The 24,560-nt window shown below is 40.8% G+C and overlaps 1 protein-coding gene across 5 annotated transcripts in view; it reads left to right on the top strand.

Moving 5' to 3' along the window:
• The first annotated feature begins 2,803 nt into the window (after positions 1-2,803).
• kcnn3 (potassium intermediate/small conductance calcium-activated channel, subfamily N, member 3) overlaps positions 2,804-24,560 on the top strand; it is a 76,857-nt gene continuing 55,100 nt past the window's right edge. For all 5 annotated transcript variants that reach the window (XR_015845610.1, XR_015845608.1, XR_015845609.1 and 2 more), the window contains exons 1-3: positions 2,804-3,360; positions 3,603-4,684; positions 20,871-20,966. Coding sequence is in view for 1 of the 5 variants with exons in the window: in XM_088306958.1 (XP_088163084.1) it covers positions 3,632-4,684; positions 20,871-20,966 (1,149 nt within the window). In the remaining 4 variants the exon portion in view is untranslated. The remainder of the gene's footprint in view (positions 3,361-3,602; positions 4,685-20,870; positions 20,967-24,560) is intronic.

Raw genomic sequence — 24,560 nt, 5'->3', positions numbered from 1 at the left:
GATCCTCGCTGGAGGGTGGGACCGAGGATTTCCCCTTTTTATTGAGTAGTCTCATTTGTTTGTGTTGCCCTCTAACCTCAGCCCACACCACTACTAACATGCTGCAAAAATATATCACATAGCTTTACAATTTATTGCCAAACCTAATGTTACCTTGGCAGCCATTTTTCCATTTCTTCTTGGCTATTGTGTTGCATTTTGTTTGTCAATGCTCTTTCTTGACCCCAAATTTTGTTACTATGGAATTTGATGATTATGAATGCATTTAAAATTTAAGAGAATTTTTTTCACTGTTATTGCTGTGCCTGCACTGATTTTATTTTATTTTTTAATTGGAAAGATGCACAGTTTTCACAAAGAATATGAAAGGCGTTTTTATGAGCTGTCTGAAATAGATAAAAAAAATTGTCAACTCTACATTGTGTTGCTGTAACACGCAATTGAATGTTGAACATTTAACCCTTTTGTAAATGTTACTTTAACACCAGCAGTGTGGATGCATATAGACACTGAGGCAGTGTTAAAATGAGCACCCTCGGTGTTGAATTAACACCAGCAGATTTGCAGTGTAATTTTATATTTCATCAAGATTTCGTGAATGTATCCAAGTCCCAATGCATTCTGGGATTTATAGACCAGCAGCCGAGTTTTAAAATCTATTGTACAGGTGACTGATTAAAAATCGTATTTTGAATGCTTGAAGGGCACAACTCGTCCCTTCAATTGAGAACCTGAAAGCATATAATTTACACATCCTCAAAATCTCATCATATGCATGCATTATATTCCCCCAATAAAGCCCCTAACAAAACTTGCAATTACATCCTTTCTGCCTCCTCATTTGCACCCTATTGTCCATACAAAAGCTTTTCTTCTTACTTTGACCTTTTATGAGCCACTCCCCATTACTGCTCCATTATGAATCCACACATGCTAACTAATTCCTCCCACCCGAAACAACACACGTAATGATGCGAGCGTGACATTAAAACTGGCAAACAAAAGTGAGTCACCACTAAAGAAGTACTGCATGTCTTTTTATTGTTTACATGACTATTACGAGTAATTGTAGGGCACGATCTGCACCATTGATGCCCGTCGGGCTGACCTGTGATTTCTGTGTTCTTTAATTCGCTACCCCGCAAATTTGAGAGCTGAGCTCATCGGATTACGGTGAACATTAGCACTCACTCAATGCCCGTCGTATTCATAGCATTAAAGTCAGGTAGATTGGTCTCATTAGCCAGGATTATGCTGAATAGACTCTGTGGAGTTAAAATTATACATTAATGAGTCATTACAGGACTGGATCACGATCACACACTCTTGCTATCCACTTTTGTGGATGCAGTGAATTTAATACACAATGGTGCTTTAACGCACGAGTGACCTGTCCGACAACTTTTTTTAAGTAAGTTGTCGGTAGTGAGAAATTCTTCATTTTTTTTTTTCCCCACTCCCGGCCGAATTTAAAACAACCACATAACTTTGCTCTTAAATCTCCGACCTTAATGCTTAAGTATAATGGAGACCACAATAGATGGGCTGACAAATACAGTAGCATTGGTGTTCTAGTGTTTAATCTTTTAAGATTAAGTGATATTTGAACACAAATATTTTAGCAACACAAGCAGACAGATGTAAGAATATGCACAGGCATATATTCTATATCATCTGCAAAGACTGACTCATATCACAAAGCAAAAAGAATGCAAATACGGTTTGTCTTTATATCAAAGGTTCAACTAAAGGGTTGAGTAATTATGGTAAACCAAAAAAAAATACATTTATTTGTAATTTTTTTGTGAAATGATATGATAGTGATATAATATTGTAGACTGTATAATTGACAATATATTGTAAATTTTTTTGCAGACCCCCAAGCTTTGGCTCATGCCCGAGCAGTCCTCCGTCCCCAGCTTGAGAACCACTGGCCTACAGGCACGAAATGGAATTGCATTGTGATGACCATGTAGTCTATGAAGTTTACTGTGCGATGACGTGAAATTGGCCATCCAGAACGCTGTTGGCAAGTTTTTATAGCATTTACGCCACTTTACATTTTTTCAAGGTCTTTAAAAATTTTTTTTAAATCACATAAACACAATATGTGAACAACCAAAATATATACAATTCACAAATGGATCAGCGGGTTTACAGTAAACAAATCTTTTTTTTTTTTTTCCCCGGACGAACAAATTTGTCATCTCACAGAATACCTCAATGATTAAGCTTTCCTTCGAAGAACACGGTCAATAATCAAGCAACAACTTGGGTGAGTTGAAATCCAGTATCCCCTGTTTTCAATCTTCTTTTTTTAGTGTCAAACTAATATTGTCCTGCCATCTAATGTTCAACAGTGGAATTACACTCAAAATAAACAGGACAGGAGGCGGAGCAAAATAGTTATAAACTTATTTGCAATCCTGTGATTTTGCAATTTGTGAAATTCTGTTATATTTGAGTTATTACACAATGCATATGATAAATGTATGCATTACTTTATAAATAATGAAATCAAATCTTGTACTTAAATGTAATGTATTTTAATGACATGGCATGATGCAGCATTTGCACCCTCTACCATTCGGCGGTGATCCGTATTGAAATATGCAACCATGGTCGACTCCATTGCAGTGAAACAATATGACGCTGATATAATATTCCATCCTGTGTAATTGCATGTCACACACACTGGATACAGATCGTGGCCACCTGTTTCTGCCTCCATCCAATGGGAACGAGCGGGGGTGGGGGTGAGTTGGAGGGAGGGAGGGAAGGCAGAGAAGTTGGAGGAGAGAGTGAGAGAAGCTCATCCGCGTTCATGCAGAGCCGTGATTGAGTGGAAGCACACGGATTCAATCACTTGAGTCACGCCGACGTGCGCGCACACATTTTAGGGTTGCTTCTTTTTCTGGCGGGCGACGAGAGAGACGCGCAAGCCACAGGTTGACCGACACATCTCGCCATGGCTCGTCGTCCACGAGCGACCGGCGTGTCCGGCGGTGACGTCGTCGAAGCGGGCTCCGCGGACGGCTCGCCCGGGATGGGGAAGCACGCCGTGTGAAGCGCGTCGAACGAGGAGGAGAGAGGAGAAGAGAGGAGGAGAGGAGAGGGGGCGTCGGAGCGTCGGGACGCCGTGCGCAAAGCTCGAGAGGCGGGTTGGTGGGCTTGTGGAGGAAGCCTCATGAACGGAGGCAAGGGAGAGGGAAGAGAGACACCGAGACAGACAGAGAGAGAGAGAGTACGAGGGAGGATGGCATGGCTGTAACAACATGAAAAAGAAAAAAAGTGGGGTGGTCTGTCTTCATCCAGCCAAGTGATCCAACACAGCTGCTCTGGGGGAGAGGAAGAAAAGAGGTAGGTTATGTCACACTCCAAAAGTAGGTTATTGTTTTGATCTCCAGGAGTCGTCTATCTCCCAGATACCCAAACAACCTGACATACCTGACGTGTTGTAGTAAATATTGCTCGTGCATGAGTAATGCGTTTCTCTCCTGATTGTGAGCAATTTCCTTCATCAAGCCTCCTCAGGTCGATTCCACCTGATGCGTCTTGTATCTTCAGAGGCATCACCGTAATTGTTTGTTTGTCTCCACCAGACAAGAGGTTCACGGTCACATCTGTGACCATGGAGCCTCCCCCCTCTCTGAGCCTGGCTCTCCTCGGAGGCAGCGAGGACGAAGACCAGCGTTTCCTCCTCCCCCTGGCGGGCATTTCCCACCCCGCGGCCCCCGGCGGCCAGGCTCCGGGGTCCAACCACTCCAACCACACGGCGCCGTCCAGCCTCGGACGCCTCAACGGCAGCAACCCGGCGCCGTCCCCCGCCGCCACGCCATCGTCCCTGCCCAAGTTGTCGACGACGGGGCCGCCACCCATCCCCAATGCCTTGCACCCCACCAACACCCCGCTGTCTTCCTGCTTGGGCTCGCAGCACAGCCTGAGTGGGGACAACTCTCCGATCTACAACGCCCTCTTTTACTCCTCCCACTCGCCCTCCATGGATCGCGAGAGGGACCGGGAGCGCGGGTCCAAGCACAGACAAGCCAGTCCCTTGGTCCACCGCAGGGACAGCAACCCGTTCACCGAGATCGCCATGAGCTCCTGCAAGTACACGGGTGGCGTCATGAAGCCCCTGAGCCGCCTCAGCGCCTCCCGAAGGAACCTCATCGAATCGGACAGCAGCAGTGAAACCAAAGAGGGCGGGGTTTCCGCCGTTGCCGGGGCCACTGCGGCCGGGGGTCACGACCGGCAGCGAGAAGCCCCTCCTACCTCCTTGGTCACCCAGTCCTCCATGAATCCACCGCCCCTCCAGAGCCCCCCAGAGATTGTCATTTCATCCAAAGAAGACTCGCCGTACCCCAGGGCAGGATATGACCTCAGCGACACCTCCTCCAACCAGATGTCCATCTACCACCAGAACCACGCGCTCGTGGAGAGTCGTCGGGCGCAAACGGGGAGGGGCGCCAGTCAGGATGGCTCTGGGGCAGTGGGACCCGGGGCCAGAACCGGCACCAACAAAGCCCCCAAACGAAAGAACCAGAACATTGGCTACAAACTGGGCCATCGACGGGCGCTGTTCGAAAAGAGGAAGCGATTGAGCGACTATGCTCTCATCTTCGGGATGTTCGGAATTGTCGTCATGGTGATCGAGACGGAGCTGTCCTGGGGCGTCTACACCAAGGTGAGTCCATGTTTGTTATGACTTCATGATATGGATCGAGCAATTTGGGGTGCAGCGGTCCAAAGAACTGTTGTCATGCTGGACATATTTTGTCACTTTTACTCAAGTTAGGAACATGAAAGACATTTTTTTTTTTAATTCCCTTGGCACTGATCTCTTCATTTAAGGAAAGTGCAGCAAGAGTCCTGTGGAGTTGCGTTACGGTCCGTATAGTCCCGTTTCTGTAATTATTGTTTTTGGTTTTTTTTGGTTCTGTCTTGGCTCGACAACAAAAACCTGTGGCTTGGACATTTTGAAAAGAAGTGAACTAAAATACTAAGCTGTTGCGTTATGGAAATTGCAAACTCTCATCTTGGCTGAGTTTGCATCTTCTACCTCTGCTTGCGTGGGTTTTTCATCGGGACTCCGGCTTCCTCCCACACTAAAAAAAAAAAACATGCATGTTCGTCGGTTCATTGAAGTCTCTAAATTATCCAAAGGTGTGAATGTTTGACGTCTATATGCACCCTTCAGTACACCAGTACGGGCAAGAAACATTTTCAGTTTCTGCTGTCAATTTGATGCAAGCTACTGGCTAGCCAGCTGACCGAAAGTGACAAGCACGACAGGATGTGGATAAATTGTCTTTTGTGTTCGGTACCGGGTTTTCAGACTATGCAACGATGACTGTCATTTTTGGCTGCTGTTTGGAGTATTTTATGAGGGGAGTTGCGTCATGGCAACTGTATATCATGATGATCAGCAGAATTTCACCTGGCTTGGAGCCTAGAAACGGAGTTTGGTCAATTTTGGATGCTGTTTACTGAGCAAAGGTTCCAGGGAATGTTGTAGATGGGGATTATTGGATGAAGTTTTGCCTGTCTGGATGAAGGATGTTGAATTAGCAATTTTTCAGTCAACTAATGTACAGACGGTTGTATTACTAGAAGTGTAGTGTGGTGCTGAGGTGGGACAGTCAGGTGATTTGCGGAGGGCGGCGATGTGGAGAGGGTCCGACGGGTCTTCAGGGGGAAGTTTGTGAATGGCCTTGAAGGTGTGAAGGAGCATTTAAATTAGATTCTGACTTTGGCCGGGTGCCGGTGAAGTTTTTTTTATTTTGGGGGGTGATGAAAAGGCGGGGGCTGGGGTAGGAAGGGGGGGGGGTATGATATGTGCAGCAGAATTCTGGACTAGTTGAAGTTTATGGAGGGACTTGAGAGGGAAGCCAAAGAGGAGAGAGTTATAGTCGTCAAGGTGGGAGGTGACAAGGCTGAGGATTTGGATCGAGAAGTTTGTACCTTGACAAGTGTGTAGTGTTGCATCATGGGAACTGTAGTCCCCAATGTGTGAGCCACTTGAAATTAAAGGAGCAGATGTTTCTACTTTCAATAATCCGTTTGAATTTGCTATTTTAGCGACTGCAAAGTAATAGCGACTTATTTTAGCAGCTTTTTGCGTGTGACAAGAAGATGGAGTGAAGTATGATGAAGTTCCACGGGTCAGATGCTGGAGTTGTGTGCACAGTGATGTAATACCATGATAAAGAGGACAAGGGCTGGGCATTGGAGATTATCAGTAGGAGGCCAGCATCTCATTTGTCTGCGTAATGGTGAGTGTAATAAGATGAATCGGCCCCCAGCAGCTATTGTCTGTTTATCTTGGCTCATCCCCGTGTCCTTGTCCCGGCCTTTGTTTTAGCGTGACATAGCACAAAAGGTCAGCCGGGGCTCAGCTAATAAAGTGCCGGCATTATTTCTAGTCGCGCGGCGCATCACGTATGGTTCGGCGATCACACGACGGTTGATGTGGACAGGTCGCCGCTCGAGATGTTGGAGAGTGGGCGTGTCTGACATCTTACATCTGACGACTTGGGTGAAGACTGTCCATTTTAATTATTGCGAGGAAGATCTGTTGTCATTCTGCCCACCACGCGACATTTCAAGCTTTTACTCCTCATTCATTACATAATGACCGTCCTTGACGCTTTGGGAAATTCACTGTCTAAATTTTTTCTCTTCATACGTCGTCTCTTTTATTTCTCTCCGTCGCCCTTTTGTGGAAAATATCGTCTATTTAACAGTGAACCAAAAAATGTCGACCTTCATCCCCAACATTTGACTGTTTTATAATACTTTGTCCTTTAGAACAGAGGTCCCCAACCACCGGGCTACGTAAGTCGCATGCGTGGGCGCATTTTGGCAACTTGAGGTGAAACGAGTCCTCAAATTAATGATAAAGGATTTTTTTTTCAGTCTCTTGTCCCGGAAAGTCATTTCGGACAGACATCTCAAGGAAGCTACAAGCATACTCATAAAAAGAAAAAAATAATACATTGAGTCATTGATGCCTTTTGACGTTTACTTTGAAGTTGTCCCTCATGGTGGCGTTTATCGTCTTCCCCGACTTCCGTTTTCAACCTTTCACCTTGCTGTTTTCCAATATCAACACAGTCCTATCCCGAAATCATATTCAGTTGCTAATTTAAAACGCTAACAAACTGCTTGTTAATTAAGCCGTCATTTTAAGACACGACTCATGTCTCAAGTGTTAGCGGCTACCACTGGCTAGCAGCGAGCTGTTAGCATTAGCAACAAGTGCCAGCTCCTCATGGAACCCCCAACACCGGTTGCTGGTCCGCCAAATTCATGTCCGCGGCAGAAAAAAGGTTTTGGACCACTGCTTTAGAATTTGTTGAACTTTGCCGATTTTGGGAGGGGTAGGATTCTTTTAACGTCATTATCTTATGTTGTAATGTGTTACTGAGTTGAAAAAAGAGCTAATTTCGTTTGATGAATTCAGACGGTCGGTTAATCGGTCACCCAAATTACCATATATTATTCCCATTTGTTATTTAAATGTGTATTTAATGTCGGTTCTTTTTAGGTTTTCTTTGTTTTTAGCTCTGGCTCACAAGCTATGATTTTTGCCCAACCCACCGCTGATCTAGTTTGACTTGTGCAAGCGCTTACCTGGATAAATGATTGGAAACAAGGCTGCAGGTTGTTGTGACAGATGGCTCGGAATTAGCAAAAGTGGATGTGCGGTGAGCAGCTTCAAGCCGCCCATCTTTGAGGTGATGGTGCTCTTCAGTGATGATTGAAGTATTGATTATTGATAATCTCTCACCCATATGCGCCATCCGTCCCCACGCAGCGCCTGAAATGGAACGTTGCAAATGGATGCGGCCTTTCAGGTGCTATATTTCAAGTTGTTTATTGGCAACTTGTGAGGAACTTGGATTGGATTGAATGCATTCATTAGTGTTTAATGTCAATGTCGTTACGAGCGCAATGTATTCATTTCACAAGTGTTTTTTTTATGTTTGCATTAATTGTATTATTTGTTGTCGAGCAGGCACAGCTGCTCTGTATAGTATCCCAAAATAGAGATGAAGAATAAGAATGGAACTAAAGAGGGTGTGTTGCTTGTGTACACAATATGTGTGTGAATCCTGGAAGAGGGGCAAATACTGTACACTCGCTGACCGGTCGGGGCTCAAAATTGAGCCCGATCGAATGAGATCCAATACAAATACACGTCTTTATGAAGATGATAATGCTCATTTGTTACTGACACTCTCTGAGAGGTTGTTTGCTTTGGTGTCCAATGGGATAAAGTATAATAGTTGGGGAATTTTCATTATTCTTAGTTTTTATTTTATTTTATTTTTTTTGTTAAAATTACTTTTAATTAAGTTTCAGAGCTTATTTGTTAGTTTTTATTAGTTTTATTATTATTTTTTTTAATGCTTCCTCTTCGTTTATTTTTTTTCATTAGTTGAAGTATTTGGTTTAGTTTTTTTAACGTGCATATCTTGTTTGCTAAATTAAAAAAATTTGTCAGGGGTAAGTATTGCGTAATAAATTCGTAACACAAATATTACTTGAAAAATATTTTGGAAAACAACCATTTACAAATCAAATGCAGGTGCTGTACGACATCCACAGACTTTGAAGTATAATAAGCGCAGTGTAAGCTACTTCTAAAGCCAGATGTATTGTCACGAATGTCTTAAATAAAGCTGGGAAGGTCTCGCTTTCTAGCCCTTGTTTGCCAAGTTGCCAAATTCTAAAATGAATTTGTCTCTTGAATTCCTGTTGAGAAGTATTAAACCCGATAGTACTGTGCATAATTTGAAATATCTATACATGTTCCATATATTAGCCAAAAAATGGAGGGCCCGTGTTACCTGGTATCGTGTTTCGGGCTGATTTAAGTGACTTATGCAGGGATGTCAAGGAACGTCATTGAGCGGTGTTTTTTTTTTTTTTATTGATTAGAGGACATCACAAAATGGACCAGAACTCCCAGGTGACTGTTCGTGCTTCCTTCTTTCAGCTAACAGCCGTGCTTTAATCCAGTAAATACATTTAAAAATCCACTTCAAAGGCTCCGATATTAAATGCAAATCAGTGTGATGTGCTTCGAGAGCATTAATCGGTGGAAAAGCGCTATACAAGTGAAAGACCAAGCTTGCTTCATGTTGTCTATCTACATATTGTTCATGTCGTGTCGCGTCTTCATCAAAAGAAGCCAAAGCTCACTAGAAAGTTTGGATTGATGATTAGATTGTGTTCTAATTATCCAATCATTTGTTGGCCCGTCACACAGTTTGCCAGATTGAACCATGAAATAATTCATGAGTTGGGGAAAAAAAAGTGGCCCTCTGGCAGGATTGTGGCTTTTCATACAAAAGGAGGCTTTGAATACTCAGACTTGACTTGTTTGTATGCTGTGTGTTTGCGCTCTTTGCAGCTTGCTTTATTACTACTCGGCACGACTGATTTCCATTCATCTTTTGTGGAGCGCACTGGCCAAGGAAAATCCCATTTCATTTTTATGCCGTTCCAGAAATTTGATTTGTTCATTATTGTACAATGCACAATTTATTTTGGGTGATTTCCCCTCACTTTCATGGAATAATGCATTAATTTTATTTAGCTTACTTAACTCTGACATATGTGGACTATGGTTCAACTTCTAACATATTCTTGGGCGATGATGACTGTCCCCATCATGAAGCCTTTAAAACATAAATGAACAAAGTAAGACATCTGTTTCCTGAATCCAGCCAGCTGAGCTTTTTCATCACTTTACATGAAACCTTTGGTAGTGAACAATTTGTCAAAACAGACGTCAAGCTGTTTAATGCCGATCCCAGCTGGCTGATGTTTACTGTCAAACCAAACATAAAACGAAGACAGTTACACGTTGTGTGTATATATAAAACAACCAAATAGCTCTGCCTTAAAGCCTGTTAGCATAATGCTAACACATGATACAATATCCAATGAATAATGCTTCAAGCAACAGGTAATTGAACACAAACACTGCAGCAACACATGTAGTCAAGCAGACGAACGATACTTGATATTCTAGGGCCCAACTGAATTCTGATATTTGGCAAAGTCAAATTCTGATAACTGATCGGCTGACTAATTAAAAGGAATTGTTGTGGTATTTTCCAGAACCGCTGGAAAATAGGATCATGACAGGACAAAACGGACCATGACAGAAATATCAAATGGGGAAAAAAAAAAGAAATTGGGTGGGGGCATTCCACTACAATAAGCATATGAATTCTAGACATACTAGTTTTACATTACTTTGTCTTCTAATTTTGGTTCAACTTTAAAACGGAGTGAAAAATCTTCAAATTTTTTTTTTGGGGGGGGTATGTGTTTTAAAAAAAGGCCGATTTTTGCAAGTTTTAAAATTGTTATTGGGCATGTTATATTAGCCCCGGTGGCCAAGTGGTGCACACCAGAAGGAACTGCAATGAATTTGTCATGGTGCACAAATGTTTTAATTTGTTACGTTCTATTTAATTTTGTCAGTTTTTGTCAAGTACAATATTCTAGAAAGCTATTTTCCTTATTTAAAAAAAAAACTGTAATTTTGGAGTAATTGTTAAAAAAATTAAATAGTAATAAGTAAAAATGAACAGACCTTTTGCGAGTCATATTTTCCACCAAAATTTTAGTCAAAATCTGATTTTGGTGTAGGTTAAAATTACAATTGTCACACTTGACAGAGGTTTAAACTAAGTTGAGTTCCACCTTATAGAATTGTCTTTAACTGTAAATATCCTGGTCTGGCACCTTCAATTGTAGCCAAACAGGAATATCTTTTTTAAGATTCTATTATGAGATTTTCCCGCGACAGGTTAAAGTGAGAGCTTGGCGGTTTAACACGTCTCTATCTGAGAATAACTGAAACTGCACGTACCTTCGGGACCTTAGCGTGAGGCCTGTCAGATCAATACATCACCAAAAGAAGGCCCGCGTGGCTCCTCGGTGGCCCCCGGACGCACTGCGACATGTCTCCGGCCCGCTGATGAAACGCTACATGCTATTCTGGGGGAATGTACAGCTGTTGGCAACATCACCTGTCAATACACACATACTGTACAGATGGCTGCTGCTGTGCGCGCGTGTGTGCTGGAGGAGTGCTTTTACTCATCTCAGGAATCCATGAATAGAAGTACTGCTATTACTGTGTTATAACAAATACAATGGAAGAAACTCTCTAATGATGCATTACGATCGCTATCAACAGTCCACAGATGAGGGCAGTTGAGTGTTGTGGCTTTTGGCCGTCACGCATTGAAAAGTTGTCGTTGATGGCCAAGACTGGCCCAGGAAAATTCAAGTCCTTTCCCAACATTCCCGATGGCCCAATGTGACTTCTTAGTTCCTCATGCGGTAATAAAGATAATTTTACATTTTGTATAACTGCCGTTTAATCGAGATTCGTATTCTATTAGAGTTTGACGTGGTGGCTCATTTATCTTCTGTCAAGCGATGTCGCCTATTAGTTCCCCTCTCAGTCCTAAGGATGATTTTTGATTGTGTGAAGATGACGCTTCACTGCGATTGGTGTTCTCGTAGTCTCCTTCTCCACACTTAACAAGGGTGCTTATGTTTCCCCCCCTGCGGGATCCTAAATATGTCTCCATCTCCCCAAGGGGGGGGTGAAGGGTGGTGGTGTCCTTTCTACCCTAGCAGGCTCCCCTCAATGCCTCCTTTAGCCACACCCCTGCATCCATGACATTTCTGCTAGAAATTTCCTGGGCGACCTTTTCCGGCTTTTTCTTCCAGTAGCTCGCCGGTCGCTCTAACAAAAACCGCCAGGGAATTATACTAGCTGGTTGTTGGCGTATATATTCTCTGGGGTCATCACCAGCTTCAGTACTTGTGTGCCACCTTGCCTCATTGTCGCGGTCCGGTTTCCCCGCCACTACGCCCCCTTCAGGCTGATAAGGGTCATTGCATCCCTTAGGTCCTGTTGCTAACTGCTACAAATTTCTCCCCCGTAATGAGGCATCTCTCTCTCTCTCTTTTTTTTCTCTCTTTTTCTCTCTCTCTCTATCTCTTTTTTTTTCTTTCTTTCACTCTTTTTCTCTTTCTCTCTCTTTTTCTCTCTCTTTATATCTTTTTCTCTCTTTCTATCTTTTTCTTTTTCTCTCTCTCTCTGTCTCTCTGTCTGTCTCTCTCTCTCGCTCTCTCTCTCTGTCTGTCTCTCTCTCTCGCTCGCTCTGTGTCTCTCTTTGCATGTCTTCTGGAACGGATTCATTGGCTTTACAATATATCCGATGGTGAATAGTGATTCCGATTTCATACGTTTCAGTTTTATTCAGAGGTTTTGGAAAAGATAAATCACAATAAAAAGAGGTTCTATGATACATATGTGTGTGTTTTTATATAGAGAGAAAGCGTTTTTTTTTTTTAGAATTGCGGTCGTAAATGAAAATCAGTTTCTTGTGATAGTGTTAAGACCAGCAGAGGTCTTGCTGGTCCTAAAAATTCGCTGTTGTTTGTTGGTCACATGGGTGTGTTTGACCTCTCCCCTAACGTAAATATTGATGTGTATGTAGAATGATTTTGTGTCTGTGTTCAGCACTGTCATGGCTCCCATGAATGCCTCGTTTTTTTGTTTTTTTCGTGTGTTTTCTTATAATTGGAATGGTCTATCCGTGCATGAGCTGACTTTGATGCTTGTGATGTTTCTCTTTAAGTTGGAATGTGGTGAAAAGTCAAGTTTGGCTTTAGTTTCAGTCTTGTGAAGTGATAAAAACATGGCTGCGTGTGTTTGTGTGTGTGTGTGATTATATCCGGCTAAGGTGACAATGGCCTCCCGCCTGTTTCCCTGGAGACTGATTGCAAGAAAGCTCCACTTTGACAGGAAGAGAGCCTCAAGGCTAACTCATTCCGACGCAATCGCACACACTCACATTCATATTTGTCAAACCAGCACATGTAATCAAACACTTATCGCCTTTTGTCTATATCAATGTCCTCTCAAAAAGTGAAGCTTTTTGATGACGAAGATGTTTCCACTGCTCTGGCGTGCGGATAGTAGGCCATCACAAAGGCTTTGAAATGAAACGTGAATCATTTCCAAAAAAAACTAAGTCGTAATCTAACGCGTTAGTTTTCTCTGTGAAGTATTCTGGCTACTTTGAAAAGTCACAATTAGTTCATGTGTAGCAATTAAAAATGATGACAATCATCTGACAAAAAAGTAACTGCCACTTCCTATTCCTTATAAAGTGGTCGTGCCATTAGCTGCCTCTTGACTGCACCAATGAGCGACACTTGAATGGAAATCGCGTAATTTTCAATCAGTTTTCCCTCACGCGTGTACCGCTGTCCTGTGAAAAACACTTGGGTCGTATTTTTTGTTCATATTTTAATTCTTTTGGGATTTCTGCTTTACAGACCTCCATAAATGAGGGGGGGAAAAAATTCCGTGCTTTTCACAGGACAGCGACGATATACTAATAATTAACAAGTAGTAAAATACAGGAGGCAACCTAAATCTTAGATAAAGGCACACAAAGACTTCACAGAAGGGGAACTCCAGTGTACAGGTGAAAATGAAGCATTTCGTGATTTTGCATTCACGTGCCGGGAAGTGATGTCACGCATGTGTCATGTCACGTTTCGACCATTTGAAAAAATATAAATGGATGAAGCAGCGCGATTCACATATTTAAGATGGAAATACAGTCACTATTTTGAGTTTGTGTCTGCAAATAAAAATATGAAGGTATGTTGCATATTTTGTGCTGTTTGCAAAGTGTTATCTAGCTTCAAAAATGCGACCAAGTATGTAAAAAAAAAATGGATCACAGCAAATTGAAGCTTAAAGTGGAAGACCTAAAATGTTGTGTGATTGCCCCTAAATGTAATCATTATATTTTTGAATAATGTACAGGATAATAAATGTTAAATTTGCTACGAAATTATTACCTCATTTACTGCCATTGACGGCTAAAGACGTCAAAGATTTTTTATTTTTTTTTAACTTGGATTTTGGAATGACATTTTTTAAAAATTCTTTTTAATGCAATCAACTTTTTGCCCAGAAAAGCAAAGCGATCTCTATTTCGTTCCAATCAAGTGACTGACTTTTTCCTCGATTCCCTTGCCTTCAAAAGGTATAGAATTGCTTTCAGGGTGTGTTCGCAGTTCAGGGTGTGTTCGCAGTCATTATCCATCTGTCCTATCGGTTTAGCACCATTCGGTTGAATGCGCGCTGTAGTCCGATACACGTCACAACACAAAAGAGAACATGTTCCATTAGTGGTCATGTCGGGCTGGTGATGTCATAACACGATATGATGTTTGACACATGATGTGGATTGCTTTGGATCATCATCCTTATCTTGTTACTTACCACCCTACAATTCTGATACACACGGATTTTATTTATTTATTTATTTATTTTTTACAAGGTGTCTGAACAGTGGAATCTTTTCTGTCAGTGTAATTTCTCTTCCCTTTTCTTGAATGTTCACGTAGGTTGCGGTTTGCACCTTGTTGTAAACGCTCACTCTTTGCATTCATGCGTGCAACCAAACATTGCACATTTTGACAACCTTCTCCCGAGTGTTTTTGACCGTTTGTTGTGAAGTGCTTTTTCCTCACTAACAATTCTGCCATCATGCACTTGAGCTGTCTTGAAAATGGTTACACTCCGCGTTATATAGCACTTGAACCTGTCGTATTTTTGTGAAAGGCTACACTTCAATCACGTGTTGAATTTTGTATTTCAAAAACATCATTTTGGTGTATATTGACATAAAAACAAACAAATTCAAAAACAATTGTGGTGCTGACTAGGCATGCGCCGGTATCAGATTCGGATGCTATAAAAACCTGGAACTGGTTTCAGAGTATCACAAAATTGCATTTATTGCTCTAAAATTATCATTATTATGAGCTTTTTACCCTTAGCTACGGGTATGTGTGTAAGTAAGAAGGTGTGTTGTCGGACTAGTCACTTTGCATTTTTTTTTCATTATTCATTTATTTATTTATTATTTTTACCTCATTCATGTCACCAAAATGTAATAACCAATTTGTACGGATACTGTGTATATGAAAAGTCTACACACCCCTGTTCAAATGCCATGCTGGGAGATCAATTCAAAATATTTTCCACCATTAATGTGATCTATAACCTGTCCAACCCAAATGAAATAGACAAAAAGATATTTTCGAGAGTGAGGTAAAATAATAAATAACATTACGTGGTTGCACAACTGTGCACACCCTCTCAGTTCAGAATTAACCAAACACATTCAAACACGTTAAATAGAAGCCTCTGATTAACCGGAAATAAAGTTTTAATTCTCTAGTCAGTTTTCTTGCCCAATCAAGAAAAAAAAGAAAGGTCTGAAGAACGACAAGAAAAAGATGTGTAGACTTTTAATATCCACTATCTATGCACCTCATATTTCTGTAGTACAGATGTACAGCACTTCAAACTCCAACCGCAATACCAAACACTAATGTGAAATGAATCTCTGACAGTGTCAATCAAAAGTCCCCATTATTATCTTTGCACAGCCATATCTTATAATACATTTCTTGTATTAAATCTGATAATATTGCGCAGAAATGAAATGAACACTGCTTCTATAATACAATCACTTCCCCCTTTCTACCCACCTGCGATTTTAAAATAGCATCCAGGTGACTCGTACAGACCCAAAACAGATTTTTACTTTCTAAACCGCTCAGAACAACAAAGGTAAAAGCGAGCGAGGCAATAAAATAAAATAAGTTTGCAACTCGCTGGTGTGACAGTGTGTTTACAGTCAGGCCGCTGAGCTGGGTATTTTTCTCATTAACAAGACAAGCGGCGCTTCCTTTGCAGCCACTTTGCTCCAGTGAACACAAATGAGATGTTTGCAATGGGTAGAGTGAGACTGGAAAACAGGGAAATAAAACACAGACGACAGCTTTTGAGCTTTCAGCCAAAAATCAGCCAAAGTGTTGTGTGGTGGCCCATAACGACAACCGCTGAGTCACTTCACTCTGTGAATTATATCCTGCGAACACACAGACCCCAAGTCCGGTCTTTGACAACTCTTCCTTGATCGGCAATAGAAAAAAAAAATCATTCAATTGATGATTATTCTTATGCGCTTTGTATGAATTGTCAATATTGTTGCAGTATATGATCAATCAGATGAGATCTTTTTTGTTGATTAATTGAATTTTTATGAATATCTACCCCGCAACCCGAATGAGGGCAAGCGCTATACAAAATGGGAAGCTCATATCCATTGTATTCATTTTCCGTAGTGCTGTACGTCCGTACAGAAGAAGGAAGGACCAAACTGTTGTTTGCTTTATTGCAACAATACTTTGACATTTTTTTTTCTTATACTCGCTAAACCCTCCATCTATTAAAAAAAAAAAAACTAAAACTAATACTAAAAGTAATTAAAAAAAACAACACATTAAAGCAGGGCATTTAAAGGAAACATCGACTAACAAACTGTCTTTAATAATTAAAATTAACTGACTTTAAGAAACAAAAGTCCAAATGTAATAAAATCTCTAAAAAAAAAAATCCCAAACTCTTGTGAATTTTCACTCTAAAAAATGTTGGGTCAAAAATAACCCAAATTGGCTCAAATGAACTGACCAAACTTTCGGAAAAAATTTCAATTTACTCATAAGTTGGATAAAATGACTAACCCTACAAAATAAACTCCCCATTTTTTTTGGGGGGGGGTGGTACAAGCCCCCCCCCCTCACCACAAACTATAACCGTTTTGACACAATTTGGGTTATTTTTGACCCAACTGCTTTTAGAGCAGTGCTTCTCAATTATTTTCTGTTGCACCCCCCTAGCAAGAAGAAAACAATTCGCTCACCCCCCCCCCCCCCCCCACTACCACCCACTCTCCGCCACAACTTTAAATAATCGAACTTTCATTGCAAAACAAACCGACAACGTAGAGTTAATACTCTCTGCGCACAATGGGTAAGGAGAGCGCCACTGCCAACTACTGGAGTGGAGGTGCAATTACACTTCATCCTATTATGATGGCGGGAAAAAAGCATGTTCCCCAGGGTCTCGTGCGTCCCCTCAGAATCGCATCGGGTGGTCTGCCCCACTATTTGAGAAGCACTGTTTTAGAGTGCTATGTGGACATTTTGGACTTCATTAGAAAGCAAACAAGTCAAGACAGAATGAACAGCACCTTTGTCAGTTGCAGCCGAGAAGTGCTCTCCATTTCAAATCAATTGCTTCCGGACTCAATTAATTAAACTATAAATCCCACACAATCCGTTGAATCAGTTAATGAAAATATGATGCCCGTATTACGAGTGACATAAAAATGAAGACTCGGCACCTCATGTGTGTTTACATACAGCTGCATTTCCACTTATTTGGGCCGACACGCTCATTTTGGAAGCGGCGCAATAGACACGATAACACACTGACACACTCGATTTTCCAGGACACTGACTTGCAATATATATTCATGAACCAATGCAGATTGTGCTTAATCACCTCATGAGGGAGCCTTAGTAGTCAGCGACTAAATTAAGACTCGGCGCGCACGCTTGCGTGAAACTTCGACTCGGTCAGTAAGAGCGACTTTACACCTGAAGTATTCGCGCCTGCCAAGTTTGTTTTGGAAGAATGTGCGCTAACACTCTGCTGTCATCAGCGGTTGCAGTGTGGAATGAAGAGCAAATGAGCTGTAGCGAGACTTTTATACTTTAATGGGCTAATCATAAGCTCAGTTCAATTACAATATCGAATGAGGCTGTATACTCACGAACACATCGAACGGCACAACTCGGAGCTCATGACATTAAACGAGAGCAAAAGTTATTAACTTTTATTAGGATATGCTCCAGTCATTACGCATACAATGGCACATGTCGCGAGGAATGACGCACGTCGTCAAGTTTATTTCTATGGCCGTTAATCACAAGAAAGTCTCAATGGGCTTCACGTGCCCTCAGTTGACCTGAACCACCGGGAGGGCAAAGGAAAAACTCCCCCAAAAAAATAATCCTGGGGAAAAATTTGAAACCTTGAAAAGGGACCACAGATGGGGTAATCCCCCCCCCCCCCTCCTTCCAGGATGATCAGGCTGCAACGGATGCAGAGTGAGCAACATTTAACAAATATTGAAATAATATGAAATCAATCAAAAGAAGCGGCCAATTGTCATTTTATTAAGAATGTCGGCTTCTCTGAAACATTGCGCAGTGTGCGGCATTGTACGTTGATATTTGATTCCAATTGCGTTTGAAGCACCCAAGCGCGATGTGAGAGCGGGTTGAATATTACAGCAAGCCTGGCTGTGTTGATATCCGCAGCGCTCGGTCGCAGGACATCTGCTGTTGTTTGTGCGATGCGTTCAAGCGCAAATTTTTGGGACGAGAAACGTGAGTTGCATGGGATGATGCTGTGGTCTCCTTTTGATTAATTAATTCCTTTTTTTCTTTTTTTTTTAATAAATCTGTCTGCTGTTGCCTCCAATCCCCCGCAGCTAATTAGAAGCCTTTTGAGAATTTTTATTTTTTTAATTCTACTATCCCAAGTCAGTCAGCATTTACCTGAGACTGCGCTTGTGCCTATTTACCGTCCTTAAATTCCACACACATGCAGCGCGCCTTTAACAACCGGCGCAATCTCCCGATTGTCTCCAGACGCCGTTGTGAGCCTCCAGTTAGTTGCGTAGTGTACAGTAGTTAAAGTAATGAAGAAAAGTAACATTCATCCGCAATGTCACCCTGGAGTGTGCTAAATCTCCCTGCAAGGGCTCGCTCAAAATTAACTTTTTGAGCATTATCTTACTCTGTGCTGACGTCGGGACAACGGGCTTAGAAGAACAATCGGAAATTAAAAAGAAAAACCATTAAGATGTGCGATCCAGCTGTGTGAGTGTGTGAAGCAGGTGTGAATAGGCCATTGGGATGACGTGTTTCCTCATCATATTCCAGAACAGTTTTTCACAAGCTTTATTAGGCCAACGCATGCGTAGTTATTTTGAAAAAAGAAATTTCACCAGCCACCAAACAAAAATGTCCCTAAAAGTATTCCAACAAATCCATTTGCTTGTTGTAGCGCTCAAAAGAAAGAGAAAGTCTTTTGTCATCTCAAATCACACAAATTGAAATACTACAACTTTTTTATGTCCTTCTTTTATCTCATATTCATTTATGTAAAACGTCTCTCCATGATAGGAATGAATTTTTAGCATACAATTAGCACAATACATCCAATACAGCCAGTTAGCATTTATGCTAATAGCATGTTGACATGAAGCACATTCAAGTGATTCAACAAAACGTGGACTATAAAAATAAACCAATAACATCCAAAAGAATTATTTACAACTTTTTAACTGACACTCGCAATATTTCACATTCGGTCCCGATGTACCCTTCCACCAAGCAGCTTGGTCAACCCGCGAGTGTAATTTCCCCAACGGTAACCACTCGACTTTGGGCAAGAAGTCATTCAAAGGGCACGACAAACAAACATTTACACTCTCATCCGCTTCCTTTGGACAATTTAGTCTACTAACGAGAGACGTGCTAAACTCTTGCCTCCCGTGCCGCTCTTGTGTTTAATATGAATACACTTACTGTAAATGTATTTATGTATCCAGACACTTTGGACGGCGTTAATGCTCTTAAGTCATGGCCAATCTTTACGAGGAGAAAAAGAGCTTGCAGTTAAATCTTTAATGTCCACTTATTTTGTTCCGGATCACCGAGTTTTACTGTCGTCCACCTGATGGAGTGAGAGGCATTCATGCTGTTGCTACAGCAACCGCACTGAAATGCAACGGGATTTATAGTTTACTGCTGTTGAAATTGAATTGGAGATTTTTTTTTATTTTTTCAAAATGTTCTCATCGTACTTCTGTTTTTCTTTTCTCTTCACATTGAATTGGAGTCATGATACCCCGCTTCTGCTGAGGATGCTTTTTTGAAATGCATTTGGCAGAAACCCTTGAAAACATAACAATTTGGAGAGCCAAAATGATGATTTAAAAAAAACAAAAAACATATAGGCTCATTCACTCATAATGGCCTTCGATTTGATAGATGTGGTCCGAGAGGTATTATGTAATGTGTTTGCAGTCTACTGTTGGGTAGAAATTTTACTTACAATGTTTTGTTTGCCATCGCAAAGATTAATAAATTCAATCTTAATTAGCACTAGGGTTGAATAATTTTGCAAAATTGCAAATTGCAATTTTTTTCACCCCCTCAATATTGCAATGATATAATTTTTTTTTCAGTATAACATTAAACGATACCAGAAAGTACATTGTGATGTCGATTTGCATTACATTAATTGTTCATTCCTAATTAGCATCCAAATGTAATTAACTCATTCACTACCAGCCGAGTAAAAAAAAAAAAAAAATCTTTGACGTCTTTAGCCGTCAATGGTAGTAAACAAGTTAAAAAAATAAAATAACCAAAAGGATTTCCCCTCTTGGCCATCATGTGTATCTCACAAAAAAAGCCAAAGAACGATCCAAATCCCGTAAATGTTCCTGTAGCACTGAATTTGTGCGTAAGTGTGGCGTCCAGCTCAGTGAGCTTTGCGTGGGTGAGGTGAGGTGAGGAGGGGGACGAGCGGTGGGTGAAGGAAGCCCCAGAAGTGTTATGAGTTGTATTGATTGAAAGTTCTTCTGAGCATTGATTAGAAGCCCTGTGAAAGCAGACAAGCAGAAGATTTAAAGCTCCACCGCAGAAGGTTATTGACAGGTGCAATACTTCTGCTCAGCCTTTGAAAATCCGTTTGGTAAATGTGGGCCTCGAGCAGGGAAACGGCTCACCCCGACGTGACCCATTATGTAAAAAAAAAAGCGGCATCTTTCCCGCTTTGTGCTTTGACTTGAGCTTTCTGTCTTTGCCCGCAGAGCTCCATGTATTCTCTGGCCCTGAAGTGTCTGATCAGCCTGTCCACCGTCATCCTGCTGGGCCTCATCATCGCCTATCACGCACGGGAAGTTCAGGTAAAAAGACTCACTCGCTCATGTCAAGCGGTAGATTCGCCGTCATTTGCTGCTTCATTTGCTTTTGTCCCAAACACAAGATTGTTTGTTCTTGAACACTCGCTGGTCACGACATTAGGTCCAGCTGCACGATCAAAGTCCAGGATATAGAGCATGGTGATGCTTACTTTTAATCCGCAGTTAGAGACGTATTCATTTAAAAATCAATAGTGGGCGATAGGGCCTTAACCAATATGATTTTTCTTTTTTTTTTGGGTGGCGGGGGCGGGTCCCAATTAATGATTAATCAAGCCATTCATTTTAAAATATATAATGAATAAATGTTTGAGACCTTTAACACTTACAACAATAAAGACTTTTATGAGTTTCCGTATTTTCCGGACTATGAGCCGCTACTTTTTTTCCGAGATTTCGAACCATGCGGCTAATACAACGGTGCGGCTTTTCTGTGGATTTTTGCTTTCACCAGTAGGGGCGCTCTATAGTTCAGAAAATACACTCAAATTTTTTTTGTGTGTGTGTTAAAGGGCACTTTTAATTTGTTGATGTACCTTTATGTGCCTTTACAGTACAAACATGTTCTGTATATGCAGTAAGTAAACAACACATTTTTTCAACATAGAAAAGTGCGGCTTATAGCTTGGTGCATCTTTTTTTTTTTTCCAAAAGAGTTGCTGCGGCTTATATACGGGTGTGGTCCTTTGTCATATATTTTATTTTATAGTTTAAATTTGATGACATGGAGAAAAATGTTTTTGTGGAGGTTAAATGTTTGAATGTCATTATCTTTGTTTTTACATTATTTCATTCATCTGTAATGTGCTAATGTGGGGAAAAAACCCAACACTAAAAAAAAAAATAAAAAAAAGTCCAATTCTATCCCTTAATAGTAAATCAAAACAAATTACATCATCACAATAGAAAAGTTTGTCCAAAAAGATTTCTTGTGTTATGACCTGCTAACACCGCAAAATGTTACTATTAGAGGATGTGTCCGCCCTATGGAAGCGTGTTGCCTCGCTGTGCAGCTGTTCCTTATCGAGGTCTATTCCCATACTAATGCATTCCATCCCGCAGGCGCCGTCCTGCAATCGAGGGCCCAGGTGTGTGTCCGCCTCACCAATTAGTGCCATTAATGACCGTGATCGCAGGATCGGCCAAACGCTCGACAAGGCTTTGCATGCAGTCGCTCGAACCGCGACAATCGATCACGTGTGCCTTCATGCTTCATCGGATGTGATTTTGGCGTTTTGACTAATACAACAGTCGCACGCTCATTGCGAATGTGTTTTCATCGCTCATTGCACATCGACTATTTATGTGAGCCTTGCAGGAAGCCGTGAGTGCCCCCCCAGACCAGCTATTACTCCCCATCATCTAAACCACAATCATCCATCCAGCCTCATACTAGTTTAATGCCGCGACTTGCTTACATCGCATTATAAAGTAGCCTTCTTCCGAAAAGTCCATTACTGTCGTGTACGGTACATGAGATGCATTCTGGTAGAACACGGCAGAGGATTCATTGATAAAATAATAAAAGGTGGTTTTTTTTGGGGTTGCATCCGCCCACGCTCGCGGTGGAGGCGGCACGTGACGGGAAGATGAAGAAGCTGCGGTGACGAGAGCGATAACATTCGGGTCTTTTCTGTGATATGATTCTGTTTGATGAAATCACAGGAGGAGTTCAGGAAAGTGTGACTGTGAAGCTTTGAGGGATGTTATCAGTCTAGACAAGACTGGTTCATTTTGGCAATTTAACTGCAATATAACCTGAAGCGAGTGACGCACGCACACACGTGCGGATATTTTCACATCTCAATTTGGGCGAACTCGATTTTATCGATTTAATACGAGTTGATTTCTTAATTTGTAGGATAATGGTTTTAAATCGATCAATCTGAGAAGAGCTTTTTTACAAAAGTTGTGTTGCTAATTTTACCTTTTTTGTTTACCACTCTAATGACTTTTTTTTAAGTAACTAATGACTTTAATTTCTTCAACATGAGCAGAATTATTTCCCCATTTTTAATTTTTTTTATTTATATTTTTTACAGGAAAGGCAAATATTTTGGTGAGACGAGGTAGCATGAGAGAGGTGTGGCGCAATATTACCTGTCAACAATCGATTGGACCAACCGAACCAGGCACTTTGACGTCTCATTTTATGTTGAACTGTTGAACATTTTCATCTTGATTTCTTTAGGATCTGTGTTCATTCATTTTTTTGACCAAATGGGATTTTTTCCCCCCAAAAGGAAGCGCTCATTTTAACATTAACTGTGATTTTTCTTTTTTTTTTTTTTTTAAATATTATTGTTATTTTTAGGAAGTTTATACATTGGTGAGGAGAAAAATGCTTGGAAACATGACGAACAAAGCAAACCCCCAAAAGAGAGGAAAAACAAAAAAAGCAAAACTTATTTTGAATATCATTGTCATTTTCTACCTCAATTATAATTTGAAATCAAATTTTTGTGATTACAATGACATATTTTACTTTAATTCCCTATCGGCAGTGCTCATCTCAATATTTAAAAATTTGGAGTCCCCACACAAGATGATATATATATATATATATATATATATATATATATATATATTCTAACTGCCTTTATTACATGAGATTATTGTAAAAATTTTAAATATATTATCTAGTCATCATTTGCTTTCACATTTTTTCCATGTTCAGGGTTTGATCGTTTTGTTCAAATATAGTATACTCAAGTAAATATCTTTACAATCTTCGTAGAAGTACAAACATATGATTAATCACATTTAATTCAGAAAAAGTTGCGCGATTAATGATTTTTAATCACTTGAAAATTTTAAAAAAAAATGGAAAAAGTTATATTTCTTACAATTACAAAGGCATATTTTGCCAAGATAAAAAGTCGTAATCTTGTGAAAATGAATTCACATTTTTTTCCCACATAATCTTGATGTTTATTCGTCGAAGAAAGTCACATTTGCATGGAAATCAAGTTTAAAATATAGCTTTAGTCTCATAATACTGCACCTTTTAGTCTTGGAAAGACAAAGTTCTTGGAAAAAAAAAAGAAGTATTTTATTCATTTAAAAATAGGCCTTTCAACTGTAATAATTGGCCTTTAGTTCATTAAAAAGACTTAATTCATGCAGGGATGTTGGATTTATGTGATGATATGTCCGAGTGATATCTGAGCTTTTAATTGGCCCTCTGCTAAGGTGGGGAGGAATAATGGGCTCTTTGCACATAACGCCATGGCATCATATCCGTTGCGGATGGTGCGGTTTCGCCTTCATGGCCTCGCGAAAAAACATCCAAGCACGAGCCTTAAAGTGGGTCCTTTTTATTCCAGGGGCAACACGGACGCTGCCACTGGCATTGTTGGGTTCTTCTGTACATGTTGTCATCCAAATCAAATCGCTATTTAATAATAATACAAGTGTAATCATTTCTATTTCAACATTTACATGCCATTTTATGGGAATTTTTTTTTTCAATCTTTGGAATCCATATTTAAAGTTAATATTAGTTCCTGACAACCATTTCAAGGCAAACAAGCGTGTGCGGCATCCCAGAGTGTGTCACTTGACACTGTGCGTGTCATA

Source organism: Idiotropiscis lumnitzeri, chromosome 10 (assembly GCF_059441095.1).
Source record: "Idiotropiscis lumnitzeri isolate Australia: NSW breed Sydney's pygmy pipehorse chromosome 10, RoL_Ilum_1.0, whole genome shotgun sequence".
Taxonomy (NCBI): Eukaryota; Metazoa; Chordata; class Actinopteri; order Syngnathiformes; family Syngnathidae; genus Idiotropiscis; species Idiotropiscis lumnitzeri.
The sequence above is the reverse complement of the archived record's forward strand: the minus strand, read 5'-3'. Positions and strand labels throughout refer to the sequence as shown.